Consider the following 14,633-nt stretch of genomic DNA (forward strand, 5'->3'; position numbering starts at 1 on the left):
CAGCCTTCTGGTGACTCAAGCCTTTGCAGTCAGACTGGGGTCCTGTTCCACCTTTATGGCAAAGAGCTGTGGAAGTCTAAGCAAGAGGAAGGTTGCCAGAAGGTGGGTACTCTCCATGAACATTCTTCTAGACAATGAGACAAATTCAAAATGGAACCCTCTCACAGGATGGAGCTGCTTGTCCTGATCAGGACTGGCAGGGTTGAGTCCACAGGTGAAAACCACAGATGAATTAAATGCATTGAATATAAAGCAGAGCTGATGGTGAGAAACCCAATTCAGGAGATAGCGGGGAGAAAGGGAAAAGGATCAGGAAGCCAAGACACCAGGAGGGCCAAAGACAAATATACAGAAATGTGAACATTTGTCCAGGATGAGTGTTGGTTAGTTTGTGCATATTTTTATTATTGCAGTTAATAATAATCACATATTTTTATAAAGTTAGGGGAGAATAATTGCTAAGGAAAAATTTGACAAAAGGGAAAGTTCTTTTTTTAAACTTTTAAATTTTTTGTCAAGGCCTTGAGGTCATTTAAGGAACAAATGATAGGGGAGGTAGAAGAAATATGAAGTTGGACTGAGGAGGATAAATGCAAACTTAAAATCAAAACCATTTTTTTTTTTTTTTTTTGCATTGGGGAACAGTCTTAAGCATTCAAATGTTTCTGAAGATGAAATAAAAATTGGTCTTTATGCATTAAGGTTTACATCCCCTGGTGAATTTAACATTCTTTCATTTATTCGTTCATTCTTTCTTTCACTGATGTCTTAAACCAATTAGTGGTAGCCATGGTCACAAATGGAAATATTTAATTTTTCTATTTATTTCTATTCACATACAGCATAAACAATAGAGTGACCTAATTTCTCCCTCTTTGCAATCTGCTACAAGTTACTTCTACATGAAACATTGTCCTTCTGTCACCACTGAGTGCTTCTTATCTGAATTATAGTTAAAATGTATAGGAGTAGCTGCTGCCAATATCTTGTCTTGCATGAAAGTAAATCTTCCTTTTCTAGCTTTTGCTCTTCTATGATTTTGATTGTTCTTCCCTTCCACAGATTATGAAAAATAGTCACCACCCATTCTAGACTAGTCATTTGTTTTCTAAACAAGCTTTTCAAAGACCTTACCCCTCCCACATTCCTTATGTGTAGAGATCATTCTCCTCTTTTAGTTTTTGGAGGTATGTGGCATCCAACAATAGAATTGTACCCTTTAGTTCTGTGCACAGAAGCAGAATTCCAGGCAACAATTTCAATTCTGCTTAAGTTGTGGTCAAAGATATGGCCTTTGGTAGCTCTCAGAGGTGATTTGTTTTTAAATGACAGTTCTGTAGAAATACAGAGAGGGGAGATAATTTCATTCTCCAATTTTCTAACATCTTTGTTTTCCCCTCTAGCACTTAAACATTTTCCCCTTGTGTTTCCTTCCTTATAAATTAACAAGGAAATGCAAGTGTTTTAATGGATTTCTTACCCAATTTTTATATGGCATGTTTACTATATTACATTCCTTTGCTTTAGGTTTTTTTTTTTTTTTAAGATTTATTTATTTATTCATGAGAGACATAGACTGAGAGAGAGGCAGAAGCACAGGCAGGAGAAGCAGGCTCCCTGCAGGGAGCCGGACACAGGACTTGATCGGAGATCCCAGGATCACGACCAGAGCCCAAGACAGGTCCCTAACCGCTGAGCCACCCAGGCGGCGCTGCTGTAGGTCTTGAAATTAAATGCATTAAATATAAAGTGAATTGGGTATATTTTTAAAAAAAATTCAGTGCTTATTTTTTTGCTCAATTATTTAAAAAATTTTTTATTTGTTTGGGAGAAAGTGCACGCGCACAAGGGGATGGATGGGAGGGGCAGAGGGAGAGGGACAAGCAGACTCCCTTCTGAGAGGGAGCTTGACCTTGGGCTCCACACAGGGCTCCATCCTATGACCCCCAAAGTCAGATGCTTAACCTACTGAGCTACCCAGGTGCCCCTTAACTGGTAAGTCTGGTCAACGCTTACGAAGAATCACCTAAGGAGGCATCTTCTTAAAAAAGAAGATTTCTGGGCCTACTCCCGATCTACTGAATCAAAATTTCTGTCTGAGGGTGCCAATAATATATTTTCTAAGATTATTATACAATATATAATATGTAAATAATGTTATATAGAGTGCATAAGAAATGCTATATATTGTATACAAATAATTCTTATGACAAGTTAAACTTTGGTAGCAGTAATGATCAAGTTTATCATTTGGTCCTAAGGCTGTTTATCATTTTTTTTTTTTTTTTTTTTTTAGCTATAATAGGAAAAACAAAGTAGACAGTCGAGATAGTTGATAATTTACTTTGTAAGAAATATTGAGAAAATGAAAGATGAAAATCTTGTTGTCATGTGGTGTTCAGTTTGAATTATCCACAGAAAGACTTCATCATGGAGCATCATTTTTATTATGTAGAAAAATGAGTTAAAGGTCAGACGTTAATAGACTGTAGCATTTACAGACAACACAATGGCAAAACAGGCATTAGAATTCATAGGTTGACAGAAATACAGGGACTGGCCCATGGTAGAATAATAATATATTCTGTTTGGCTCCTATTTCAACAGAGTAAAAGGGTAAACCATTAAGCTGTTCATTTGCATTTGTGAGCAACACCCCAACTAACCTCTAGAAATGCTATTAAAACAGTAAGTGTGTTTGAGGAGGAGGAGGAGGAGAATGATTGGCAGTGATAATTATACTTGAATTAACACTAAGAAAAGAAACTCAATCTAAAATTCAGTAATAATAATAATAATGTCCCCGAGATAATCTTCCAGGGTACATTGACATAGACAAACAAACAACAAAGGGGAGTTTTAGGTCTTTCAGTTATGAAGATGAGAGCCACTTCCATGTAACAGACACTTTTACATGCATTAAAAAAAAAATTGACACATCCAAGTGAGTTGATAAAATTGTGGTATACATTTAGCAAAGCTATGCTTTGAACACTCACAGTACAATAAAACACATTTTATTATTCACAGGATGATTAAAGGGTATTTTAAAAATTACAGTGCACTGAGAGTGTCATTATGGGGCATAAATAAAATCAAGTGGGCAGTGTTTTCTTTCTTCAGTCACATCATTATATTTTAACTATGTATAACTTCATGGAGATTATAGTCACTGTGTAAATTTGAAGGTTTTCCTCAGTATGAAACTGTATTAGTTTCCTATGTGTGTGATAACAAGTCACAAATTTAGTGCCTTAAAACAAGTTTATTATTTAAGTGTTGTAGATGTGAGAAGTCTCAAAATGGTTTGGCAGAGCTACATTCTCCTGGGATTTCTAGTTGAAGAATTTGGTTCCTTGCTTTATCCAGCTTCTAGAAACTCCTGGAATCCTTGACTCATAGCACCGTATCACTCTGACCTTACAAATCCATCCTCACACTTTTTTCTCTGAATCTGACTCCTCTCTTATAAGGACACTTGTGATTACATTGGGCACACCTGGATCATCCAGGCTATGCTCCCCATTTGAAGACCTTTAATTTAATCAAGCCGTATGTTCCTTTTCTAAGGTCAGGTAACGTATTCAAAGGTTTCAGAGATTAGAACATTGGCAACTTTGGGAGACCATTATCCGGAGTCCAGATCAAGAATCACTCCAAGAACTCTGCCCTTTGCATGCTCTGCCTTGTGAGACATTTGGGTTTTGTTTTTTTCTAAATTTATCAAGTGATATTGTAGAATGGTTATAACCAATGGATCACAGAGGTCCTCACTTTCCAAGGTATGCATTTTTGGCTACTTGTTGCAGAGAAGATAATTTTATACTGTGGCCGCTACAAGTTGGTATAAAACTACATGGAAACCACATTTTTTTACCGAAAATATGCACAAGGAACTAATTATTTATATCTATATAAAAAGATACAGAAAAAATGTTGCTTCTCATACTGATAGACAAATGAACAGTCTGTTAAATATTGTTCACATACAATATAAAAGATCTAAGATTCATAAACAGCGAAATTAATATATTTGCTCTAAAACAAAACTAAATCGGTAAAACAAGATTCTTGCTAGAATTTGGTGAGATTTAATTGTTTGTAATACATAGCAATTAATATGACTCTTATTACTATGTTTTTTTTGCTGAGGTTAAGAAAATGAAAAATAGTTTTAACTCCACTATTAGACTAAAAAGGGAAGTTAGCATCAATATTAACAGAAACACTTATTGATTTGCCTTTCTGCCTGTGTACAGATTTTTATTCATTTATCCATTCAGTTAGTCAACAGGTATTAATTAGACACAGGTGTGGCAATGGTGCTATCAAGTCAAGTATATTAGGAGGCTTATTTTTCATCTGACAAACTAGTTATAATGGACCTAACGTTAATTATAATAAAAGTACTTGTTGCTTCTGTTTTGAAAGTACTTCCATATTGAAACATGTGTATTGAAAATAGGAGTGTATTGAATGTATTAAAAGCATGCTCAGTCACTGATCAACAAAGGATAGGAGGAAAATTCTATTCCAATTTCGTATGCTTTAACCTCAATTGGGAAAAGTGGGTAAAAATACTGGGTTGGAATATTATGACCTGGTAATAGTTTCGGTGTTTAAAAGATTGCTTTTTTTTTTTTTTTAATCAATCTTACATTAACTTATGGGTGAAGATTAAATCAGCAAATATTTTATTTTTTTAAATCAGCAAATATTTAATACTCTATACTTTAATTATCATTAACTTATTCAATCAGTAGTTCATTCAATACATAATTATTACACTTCTTTTATATTCCAGGCACTGGGCACAAAACCCAAACCAAAATTAAGGACCTTACTCTCATGGGGTTTACATTCCAGGGACCTAATACAATAGGCTCTGACATTCCAAATACTTCAGGACATTTGCCCGCTAAACACTGCCAGCAAGGACTAAATAAAGGGCATATATGCTCCAGTTGAATTCTTCAACGCTGGCTGTACTTCTGTGCAAGGGCCTTAAGGCAGCTCTGCCATTAGGTGTGCAATTTTACACAAGTTACTTAAACATCACAACCTTTTCTCTTTCTCTGTAAAAACAAAACAAAAAACCCAAAACAAACAAAACCCCAGTAATAGTTGGGTTCTCCCGGAGATTAAATGGGCCTATGTGTGTCGCTTGTTTAGCAATTACTGCATTTTCGCCTTGGCTCTGCGTGTCCGAAACGTGCCGGCTCATTAGAAAGTGGCTGGAGATCTTTAAGCACATTCCAGGGGATCCCTGGGTGGCTCGGCGGTTTAGCGCTTGCCTTCTGCCCAGGGCTTGATCCTGGGGACCAGGGATCGAGTCCCGTGTCGGACTCCCTGCATGGAGTCGGCTTCTCTCTTTGCCTGTCTCTCTCATGAACCTTAAAATCTTCAAAAAAAAAAAAAGATAAACTCATTCCAAAACTCAGGCCAGGCCATTAAACCCCAATCCCATCACAGGTGTCATGTAGTTACACTTTGCAGACAAATTTGAGATCCTGGCAGTCTGGTTTACATATCAGGATTTTTTTTTGGTAAGATTTTATTTATTCATGATAGACAGAGAGAGAGAGAGAGAGAGAGAGAGAAGCAGGCTCCATGCCGGGAGCCCGACGCGGGACTCGATCCCGGATCTCCAGGATCGCGCCCCGGGCCAAAGGCAGGCGCCAAAGCGCTGCGCCACGCGGAGATGCCCCGCGCCCGGGGTTCCTCATGACATCTGCCCTCCACCTGTCGGCTTAAGCCAGGGGTGGACGTGGAGGGCACATTCCCGGCCTCATCCCGTGACCCGGATCCAGAGGTCTAAGGCGAGCGGGAGTGGCGGGGTCCCGGCCGCCCTGGCCGGCTAAGCGCGGAGGGCCGGGCCCGCCGGGAACTCAGGCCCGCCGGGGGCGCCGGGGCGCCGGGCTCGGTGCGGAGGCCGCGGACGCCGCCGGAGGGGGCGCGGCTGCTCGAGCGTCCCCCGGGGACCCCCGCGGCCTGGCCTCGCGGCGCCGCCGGCCGCCGTCCGCCCTCCCCCGCCGCAGGGAGCCGGGCCTGCCGCGCCGCCCGCCGCCATGGAGCCCGGGCCCGCCGCCGCTCCCGCTCCCGCTCCGGCTCCCGCTCCGGCTCCCGCTCCCGCCGTGGCCGCCGTGCTGCCGGCGGGGGGCAGCGGGGAGAGGATGGGCGTCCCCACCCCGAAGCAGTTCTGCCCCGTCCTGGAGCGGCCGCTCATCAGCTACACCCTGCAGGCCCTGGAGAGGTAACGCGCCCCCGCCCCGCCCCCGCCCCGGCCCGGCCCGCGACACCTGCCCCGGAGCTGCGCTCGCGCTGGCGCTGGCGCCTCCTCGCCTCCGCCCGCACAGGCCCTGCGGGCTCGGGCTGCGCCCCGGCTGGAGGTCCGCTCCCCCAACAGCCCCGCGCGCGAGCCCCCGGGAGCCCCCTCTGCGCCCGGCCCGCGGCGGGGGAGGGGGAGGGGAGGGGGGAGGGGAGGGGGGAGGGGGAGGGGAGCGGGGAGCCCGGCCTCCGCAGCCCGAGCCGGCAGAGCACGGGGCGGGGCTTCGGTTTGCCCGGCGGCGCGAGCGTGGCCTCCGCACGAGTCCTTCCGGGTCTCCCCGCCGGGCGGCCGCCCCGCCCCGCCCCGTCGCCGCCGCGTGCACGCGTGAGCTGCCCTGTTAGCCCCACGTGCAGCTTCGCGAGCCGTCGTTCACTTTCGTGCGCTCACTCGTAAACACGAGCCCCCTGTGGAGGACGGACGTGCTCAGGGTGGGCCGAGGGCGATGCAACTCGAGCCTTTCAGCGGCGGATCCTGGAGTTCCCGGTGTGAGATTCCGAAGTGAAAGCCCATCTGCGCTTGATCCCGTAAACACAGTGCACTGACTTGTAGGGGAAATGGAGCAGGAGTGTCGGAGCGCAGAACGAGGGGAGCCCCAGTGAGGAGAAAACGGGGAGCGGGGGTGTATGTTGCTTACTCTGGCGCCCGGGAATAGGGCGGGGTGAGGCTGGAAGGGCAGAGGTAGGGCAGTAGCAAAGGTGTTGAAACCTCCCGAAGCCAGTGCGGTGGTGTGCTAGGATGCTAGACCTTGAAGTGAGCTTTTTGTATCTCTCTTTTTTTTTTAAGATTTTATTTATTTATGATAGACATAGAGAGAGACAGAGACACAGGCAGAGGCAGGCTCCATGCCTGGGCCAAAGGCAGGCGCTAAACCGCTGAGTCACCCAGGGACCCCCCCCCCTTTTTTTAAATATTTTTTTTCTTTACTTATTTATGATAGTCACACAGAGAGAGAGAGAGGGGCAGAGACACAGGCAGAGGGAGAAGCAGGCTCCACGCACCGGGAGACCGACGTGGGACTCGATCCTGGGTCTCCAGGATCGCGCCCTGGGCCAAAGGCGCTAAACCGCTGCGCCACCCAGGGACCGACCCCCCTTTTGTATCTCAAAAGAGATCCCTCTTTTAGCCTATCCTTTGCAGGTGGCTGTGATGAAGACTTAGCCAATGAGTTGCTACCAATCGAAAAGCTACCAAGCTTATGATCTAGAAAAATCTTTTCCCTATTCCACCCTCCTGGCACGCACCCCACAAACCCAAGGGCCCACATCGGGCTATGGTTATCTTCCTGAATGTTGGCATTTGGAATAGGGAAGCACAAAGAGTCCTAATCACCCTTGAGTCAAGTCATCAGGCCAGTGGTTCCATCTGAAACCCAGATAGTGAAACAGTTCCAGGTGCTTCTCCTATTCTGTAGTCTGCTTTTTCTCTGGGTTTGCATCATGTAACTAGATTATTGAATCCTAGACCTTGTGGCAATAAAGCTAATTATGTAGAAGGCATTAAAGGGACACAATGGATTTTGGCCAGCAGACTGTAACTGCTTAATTACCAGGTGTAGGGGAATATACTCTCTTTTATATTTTTCTTTCCTATGAAGGAAATTAGCGTTATTAGTATGTTTGCATCTTCTGAGGGAGCCCCAGATAGGTGGTTACTGGAAAAATCTTTTAAAATAAAAATGTTCTGGAAAGGCCTTGTTTATGGAAAATGAAGAACAGCAGTGCTTTCTATTAACAGCAGTGATACAATTCTAATTGTAACTACTTAAACCTCCGTTTTGAAATACTTCAGGGCTCATTTTTGTCACCGTTACAATGCCTGAAGAACTTAAGGAATGCTTACAGTTGGTATGTATTTCAGGAAAACCTTGGAAACCTTGAGTTACCGGGGTTAAAGTATGGGTGCTTCTGAGCCATTTGGTAAAGGAAGGACATCTTCTTGACTGCTAATAGACTTCCTAGAGCATGGTGCAAAAAAGCCTAGGTTATTTGATCTTCCCTAATTATTCAAGTTCAAACAAAGAAAGGGAATGGAAGCATAAAATGTCTTGTTAAAATTTTACCTTTTAAAAAAATAAATAAATAAAATTTTACCTTTTACTATTTGGCAAAATTGTGCAGGCTTACCATTCACTAAGGGGAAGCACAACTCTGTGTCCCAAATCAGAAAAGATATAATTGGTTGTCCCCACTGTCACTCATCTGGGTTATTTTAGGACTCTCAGCTCTCCTTGCCTCCTGAGAAGGGGAAGTATGGATTGTGTAGAACTGATTTCAAAGCTCCTTTGTCCTTCATAAGTTAGGAGTTTCCTTTCTCAAGCTTTGGCTGTCTCACACGTTGCTGTGAGTAAACCTTATTTCTTAAACCTTGATTAAGGAAGGTAGTATTAAAAAATGATACTTAAGGTTTGATCTTCCTTGTGGAATTTCGAGCTGATATAAAACTATGGTGTCCGAGAGATTTCGCCTCTGAAGCTGGGTCCACAATTCTTAAATTGGGATAGGGAAATGTAAAGAAATTTGCTAGTCTTGGTTTTAGTTAAACATGTGTTTCAATGGCATTATTTCCACTCTTGGATTTACCCACCCAAAGAGACTGGAAAATGTATAGCCACACAAAGAAAAAAGAACGTAAGAGGTGCTCGAGTAGATAAAAGATCAACGACAAAATGTTGGAGGAACAGCATAGTAGTCATCAATCAGACTAAACAGTCCTAAGAAACTGAGAAGAGTTGTGAAGAAGCATGTTGGTTGAAGTCCCAGGATCTTGGAAAGGTTCAGGAATTAGAGGTACAAGATACTTCTGAAGGTGGGGTAGACAGCTGAAAAGAAAAGAAAAGAAAAAAAAAAAAAACTGATTGAAACCTTCCAAAGAAGTACTTAAACTCCTACGTTGCTATTAGAACCCTGGAAGCTTATTCTCTGACTCAGCACAGCCAATGGCTGATGGAGGTATTCATTCCGTGGCCGTAGAGGAAATTAGGAGCAAGTCCTCAGTGAGATCCTTAGCTTTTAAGGCAAACTCCGTTGTTTTTTCTTTTTTTTTACTTCTCCAACAACATGGTATATTAAAGCACCGGTTCTTCAATCACTGAAAAGTTGGAGGGGACTTTCAGAGAATATAGAGAATATATCTTGTGAATTGGCTGGGACGTCAGATTTTTATTTCTGATGAAATTGGAAAAATGCTTTTTTGTTTTGCCGAGTGCTACTTGTGTGCCCCTGAAATTTCTTAATTATTGAAGAAATGAGATTGAGAAGAATCTCTGAATCCTCACAACTCAGAAATTGGCTATGGTTCTATCTGGACAAATGGAGATTGAATCTATTCGTTGTAAGGGCCTTTAAGAAGTTGACTTAAAAATGTTTCTAGGATTTTGAAAGTTTCCTTTTGGCCTTGTTGAGGGAATTGAAATTAAATTATTGAACCACAGATGATAACTTGAAGAGAACTTTTTTTTTCCCCCTATTATACTAATAAGGAACTGAGGTCAAGAACAAGAGTCCTAATTCCTTATGTAAGTAACTATTGGTTTATGACCAGAGTTTCTAAAAGAATTACTGCTTTAAGAAAACTTAGGTGACGGTGGTGGTCAACGCATAAAGCCCTGACAGTTAAATTATAAAATATACTCAAAATTGATCGATTATTTTACGATCTAAAAAATGTATTCCCAGGTCTTACGCAGGAAGTAAAAATTCCTGCCAGGAATCTTATTTCTGGTTTCAAATAACTAAGGAAAAAAAAGTGTTGCTAAGAGTGGTTACTTAACCTGGGACACCTGAATAACTGAAATGACAACTGCAAGAAAAGCAAGCTAGGGAGGCAGATACGGCCATGCTTCTTCAGATTCTTGGTGGAGGTGGCCTGGGAGTGGGAGTCCCTCTGCTAATAAGTTTGAACAATGTCTGACACAGCCCTCTCTGTGATTTGTGAAGGTTTTCATTCTCGAGGTAGAGGACACTGCCCCAGATGACCCGTTCCTTGATACAGTTCAGTGCACATCAAAATCTTACCATACACTGACAGCTCGTATAAATCTTCTATAGGGAGGAAATGGGCTGTCTCACTAATAAAAAGCATTCCAGATTTTTGATAGTAATGTATCTTGTTGTGTATTAACATGTTGGCCTTCTAATTGAGATTTAAGTCTCTTTTAGTTATAATGTGTGTTGGTCAACCTAAGTGTGTTAACATCAGATGAATTAGAAATCGTTTTTGTTGATTGAATGTGCTTGTCCTAAGGGAACTCTGATTTCTGTGGCTGAATTGGGTGGCTTTCTTGCCACTTGGAAAATCAATGGAAATCCAGTTTTAGCAACTTAGACACTATGGTGTGGTGGTTTTGTTTGGTTTAGACTGTTTTTTTTTTTTTTTTTTTTTTAATGGAGTCCTAATTGACATTAGTTTCAGGTGTATAAAGTAATCTATATTTCTGTATATATTTTATTTTTTAAATCTTTCTTTTCCCTTATGATAAGTCTACTCTTTAATCTCCATCACCTATTTTACCCATTCCCCCACCTACTTCCCCTCAGGTAACCATCAGCTCTCTATAATTAAGAGTCTGTTTTTTTGTTTGTGTCTCATTTTCCTTTTGCTTGTTTTGTTTCTTAAATTATGAGTGAAATCATACTGTATTTTTAAATTGGATTATGTTTTGGGTGTTGAGTTTTTTAAGTTCTTTATATATTTTGGACACTAATTCTTTATCAGATAAGTCTTTTGCAGATATCTTCTCCCATTCTGTAGGTTGACATCTATTTATTTATTTAGGAGGAGGAGAGGTGGGGGAGAGAGAATATTAAGCAGGCTCCACATCCAGAACAGAGCCTGACTTAGGGCATGATCCCAGGACCCTGAGATCATAACTTGAGCCAAAATCAAGAGTCAGATGGTTAACTGATGGAGCTACTCAGGTGCCCTTTGACTTAGTTTTGTCAATTGTTTGTTTCATTGTGTGGAAACTTTTTATTTTGATGTACTCTCTCAGACATAAATAGGAAAATGTTGCTATGGCCAATGTCCAAGGGATGACTGCCTATACTTCCTTCAAGGATTTTTATGGTTTCAGGTCTCACATTGAAGTCTTTAATCTGTTTTGGGTTTATTTTGGAGTATGGTGAAAGGAAGTGGTTCAGTGTCATTCTTCAGCATGAGGCTGTCTAGTTTTCCCAACATCATTGGTTGAAGAGACTGTCTTTTGCTCCTTGTATATTCATTCCTCCTTTGTCAAAGATTAATTGACCATGTAATTGTGGGTTTATTATTTTTTGTTCTATTTTATTGATGTGTATTTTTATGCTTCTACCATACTGTTTTATTTTTTAAAATATATTTTTTTTAAAGTAATTTCTGTACCCAACAGGGGGCTCAAACTTAAAACCCCAAGAATGAGAGTCACATGCTCTACCAATTGAGCCAGCCAAGTACTCTCATACTCTTTTAATTACTACCACTTTGTAACATAACTTGAAGTCTGGAGTTGTGATACCTCCAGTTTTGTTTTTCAAGATTGCATTGGCTCTTTGGGGTCTTTTTTTGCTCCATACAAATTTGAGATTGTTTGTTCTAGATCTGTGAAAAATGCTGTTGGTATTTTGATAGAAATTGCATTAAATCTGTAGATGGCTTTGGCTAATAGAGACATTTTAACAATATTTGTTCTGCCAATCTATGAACACAGGAATGTCGTCTTCCCATTTTTTTCTGTTATTTTGAATTTGTTTAATCAGTATTTTTTCAGAGCATAGGTCTTTGACCTCTTTGTTTATTCCTAGATATTTTCTTGTTTTTGGTGCAGTTGTAGATGGGACTGTTTCATTTTCTGCTGCTTCATTATTAGTGTATAGGAATACAACCTATTTCTGTACATTGATTTTTGTGTCCTTTGACTTTACTGAATTCATTTTTCAGTTCTAATAGATTTTTGGTGGAATCTTGAGTGTTTTCTGTATATAATGTGTCATCTGCAAATAGTTTTACTACTTCCTTACCAATTTGGATGGATTTTTTTTTTCTTTAGTCCATTCACATTTAAGGTAAATACTGGTAGATGCATATTTATTACCATTTTGTTATTTGTTTTGTGGTTGTTACTATAGATTTTGATATTTTTCTTCCTATCTTTCATGGTTTGTTGGCTTTTATTGGTGATATACTTGGATCCCTTTCTCTTTTTTCTTTGCTTGCATCTTGCCTCTTTTTGAATTGTGCTTACCAGTAGATTTGCGTATAACATCTGTGTATAGCAGTCCAAATGAAGTGATTGGTCACTTAAGTATAACTCCATTTTTTACTCCTTTTCTCCCATGTTGTAGGTATATAGTGCCATATCTTACATCCATTTATGAATCCCTTGACTGACTTACTATAGTAAATTATTTTTATTGCTTTTTTTTTTTTTTTCTTTTATTAACTTTCAGTCTTCCTTTCCACCTGGAGTCCCTTTTATTCCTTCCTGTAGGGCTGGTTTAGTTGTCATGAACTGCTTTAGTTTTTGTCTAAACTCTTTTATTATGAATGATAGCCTTCTTAGACGATTGTTGGTTGCAGATTTTTCCCTTCCCACTGAATATATCTTGCTACTTTCTTCTGGCCTGTGAAGTTTGTGCTGAAAAATCTCCTGATAGCCTTAAGGGATTTTCCTTACGTGTAACTTTCTTCTTCTTCTTCTTTTTTTTTTATAGATAGATAGATAGAGTATTTATTTATTTATTTGTTATTTATTTATGATAGAGAGAGAGAGAGAGAGAGAGAGAGGCAGAGACATCAGAGGAGGGAGAAGCAGGCTCTATGCTGGGAGCCCGATGTGGGACTCGATCCCAGGACTCCAGGATTGCGCCCTGAGCCAAAGGCAGGCGCTAAACTGCTGAGCCACCCAGGGATCCCCGTAACTTTCTTCCTTAGCTGCTTTAAAATTTTTTTCTTTTGACTACTTTTTGCCATTTTAATTTCTCTATGTCTTGGTGTGTATCTCCTTGTGTTGAATTTTTTTGGTTGGACAAGGATCTCTGTGCCTCTTGGATCTGGATGTTTTTCAGAAAGGTAAGTTTTCAGCTATTAGTTCTTTAAATTTTCTACCCCCTTATCTCTTTTTTCTGAGATCCCTATAATGCAGGTGTTATGCTTGGTGTTACTGAGTTCCCTAAGACTATTCTCAATTTGCATGATTCTCTTCTACTTTGCTCAGATTGGATATTTATGCCCCATTACTCTTCCAGGTTGTTCAGTAGTTTCTCTGTTTCAGCTAGTCTATTTAGTCCAAGTGTATTTTTAATTTCTCTTTGTTCTTGATCTGATTTTTTTTTAATCTCTAAGAGTCTCACTGATGTCCACCACTACTTTCTCAAGGCCAGTGATTATCTTTACCATCATACTTTAAATTTTCTATCAGTTCTATTACTTCAGTCTGTTTTGGTGTGGTCTCTTGTTGGGGTTAGGTCCTGTTCTTAATTTGGGAAATGTTTCTCTGTACTACAGTAGCCTTATTATGAGGTCTTAGAGTGCCCTTCCATGCAGTGTCTCCTGTTATCCAGGTCCTGATGCTTCAGGGATTGTCTCCTATGTGTGTTGGGTGTGCTCTGCTGTTGAGTCTTAGCCTCTTTTTCCTTCAGTTCCATTGTTGTCACATCGTTCTTTTTATCTACTGTCTCTGTCTGTTGTGGGCAGCAAGGTAGGCAGTGGTATCTACTGTCTCTGTCTGTTGTGGGCAGCAAGGTAGGCAGTGGTCTGCTTGAGAATTGAGAAATGTCCCTGCCACGGAGGGAACTGCAGTTCTGCAAAAGCGCAAGTTGAGAGTTGTGGTGTTGGCGGGCTTTGCACTGGTGTTCTGGGGGAGGGGCTGCCATAGTGGTAGTGAGGTAAGAGTAACTGGGAAGGGCTGGATCCACTGAGTGGTGTGGGAGTGGCATGATGCGGTGGGGCTTCCTGCAAGCAATGTAGGAGTGTCTGCTTTGGCCGGTTCTCACAGGTGCCATTGTTGATGCTATGGGGTAAGGGAAGGCAATGGTACCTGCTGACTTCTTTGTTCTTGCAGGTGTATCCTCGTGATCCCTGTCTCTCTAGGCTGTGCTTGGAAGTGAGCAAACCACCCTGCCTTAGTTTACCCCCAGTATTTTTCAAACTGCTGGTTCTATAGTGCATCTGCATGGGTTGTTGGTCCTGCTGTCCTTTTAAGGGCTGAGACTTCCTGGCTAAAGTCTTCTGGGCTCTCCCAGAGGGGACCCTGAGGATTTAAAAAATTCCAGGCTTGAAGTCCCACTGGTTTTAAGAACTCAAGAAATTTGGCTCCTCTCATATTGAGAGG

At 41.4% G+C, this 14,633-nt stretch overlaps 1 protein-coding gene and 1 long non-coding RNA gene across 29 annotated transcripts in view; one reads left to right on the forward strand and one right to left on the reverse strand.

Annotated features, from left to right (window-relative positions):
• Positions 1-2,428: 2,428 nt before the first annotated feature.
• On the reverse strand, positions 2,429-6,466 carry LOC140608944 (uncharacterized). The gene is made up of 2 exons (XR_012010935.1): positions 6,300-6,466; positions 2,429-5,401 (listed from the first exon to the last, which is right to left on the reverse strand). It is a non-coding gene; the product is annotated as an uncharacterized lncRNA (long non-coding RNA).
• CRPPA (CDP-L-ribitol pyrophosphorylase A) overlaps positions 6,030-14,633 on the forward strand; it is a 292,251-nt gene continuing 283,647 nt past the window's right edge. For 18 of the 28 annotated variants that reach the window (XR_012010932.1, XM_072783932.1, XM_072783927.1 and 15 more), the window contains exon 1: positions 6,030-6,253. Coding sequence is in view for 19 of the 28 variants with exons in the window: in XM_072783932.1 (XP_072640033.1) it covers positions 6,069-6,253 (185 nt within the window). In the remaining 9 variants the exon portion in view is untranslated. Of the gene's footprint in view, positions 6,254-6,610; positions 6,924-8,116; positions 8,173-13,225; positions 13,373-14,633 lie in introns of those variants that run through there. The other 10 variants (XM_072783936.1, XM_072783931.1, XM_072783937.1 and 7 more) reach the window with 10 other exon arrangements.

Source organism: Canis lupus, chromosome 18, assembly GCF_048164855.1.
Source record: "Canis lupus baileyi chromosome 18, mCanLup2.hap1, whole genome shotgun sequence".
In the NCBI taxonomy this organism is placed as follows: Eukaryota; Metazoa; Chordata; class Mammalia; order Carnivora; family Canidae; genus Canis; species Canis lupus.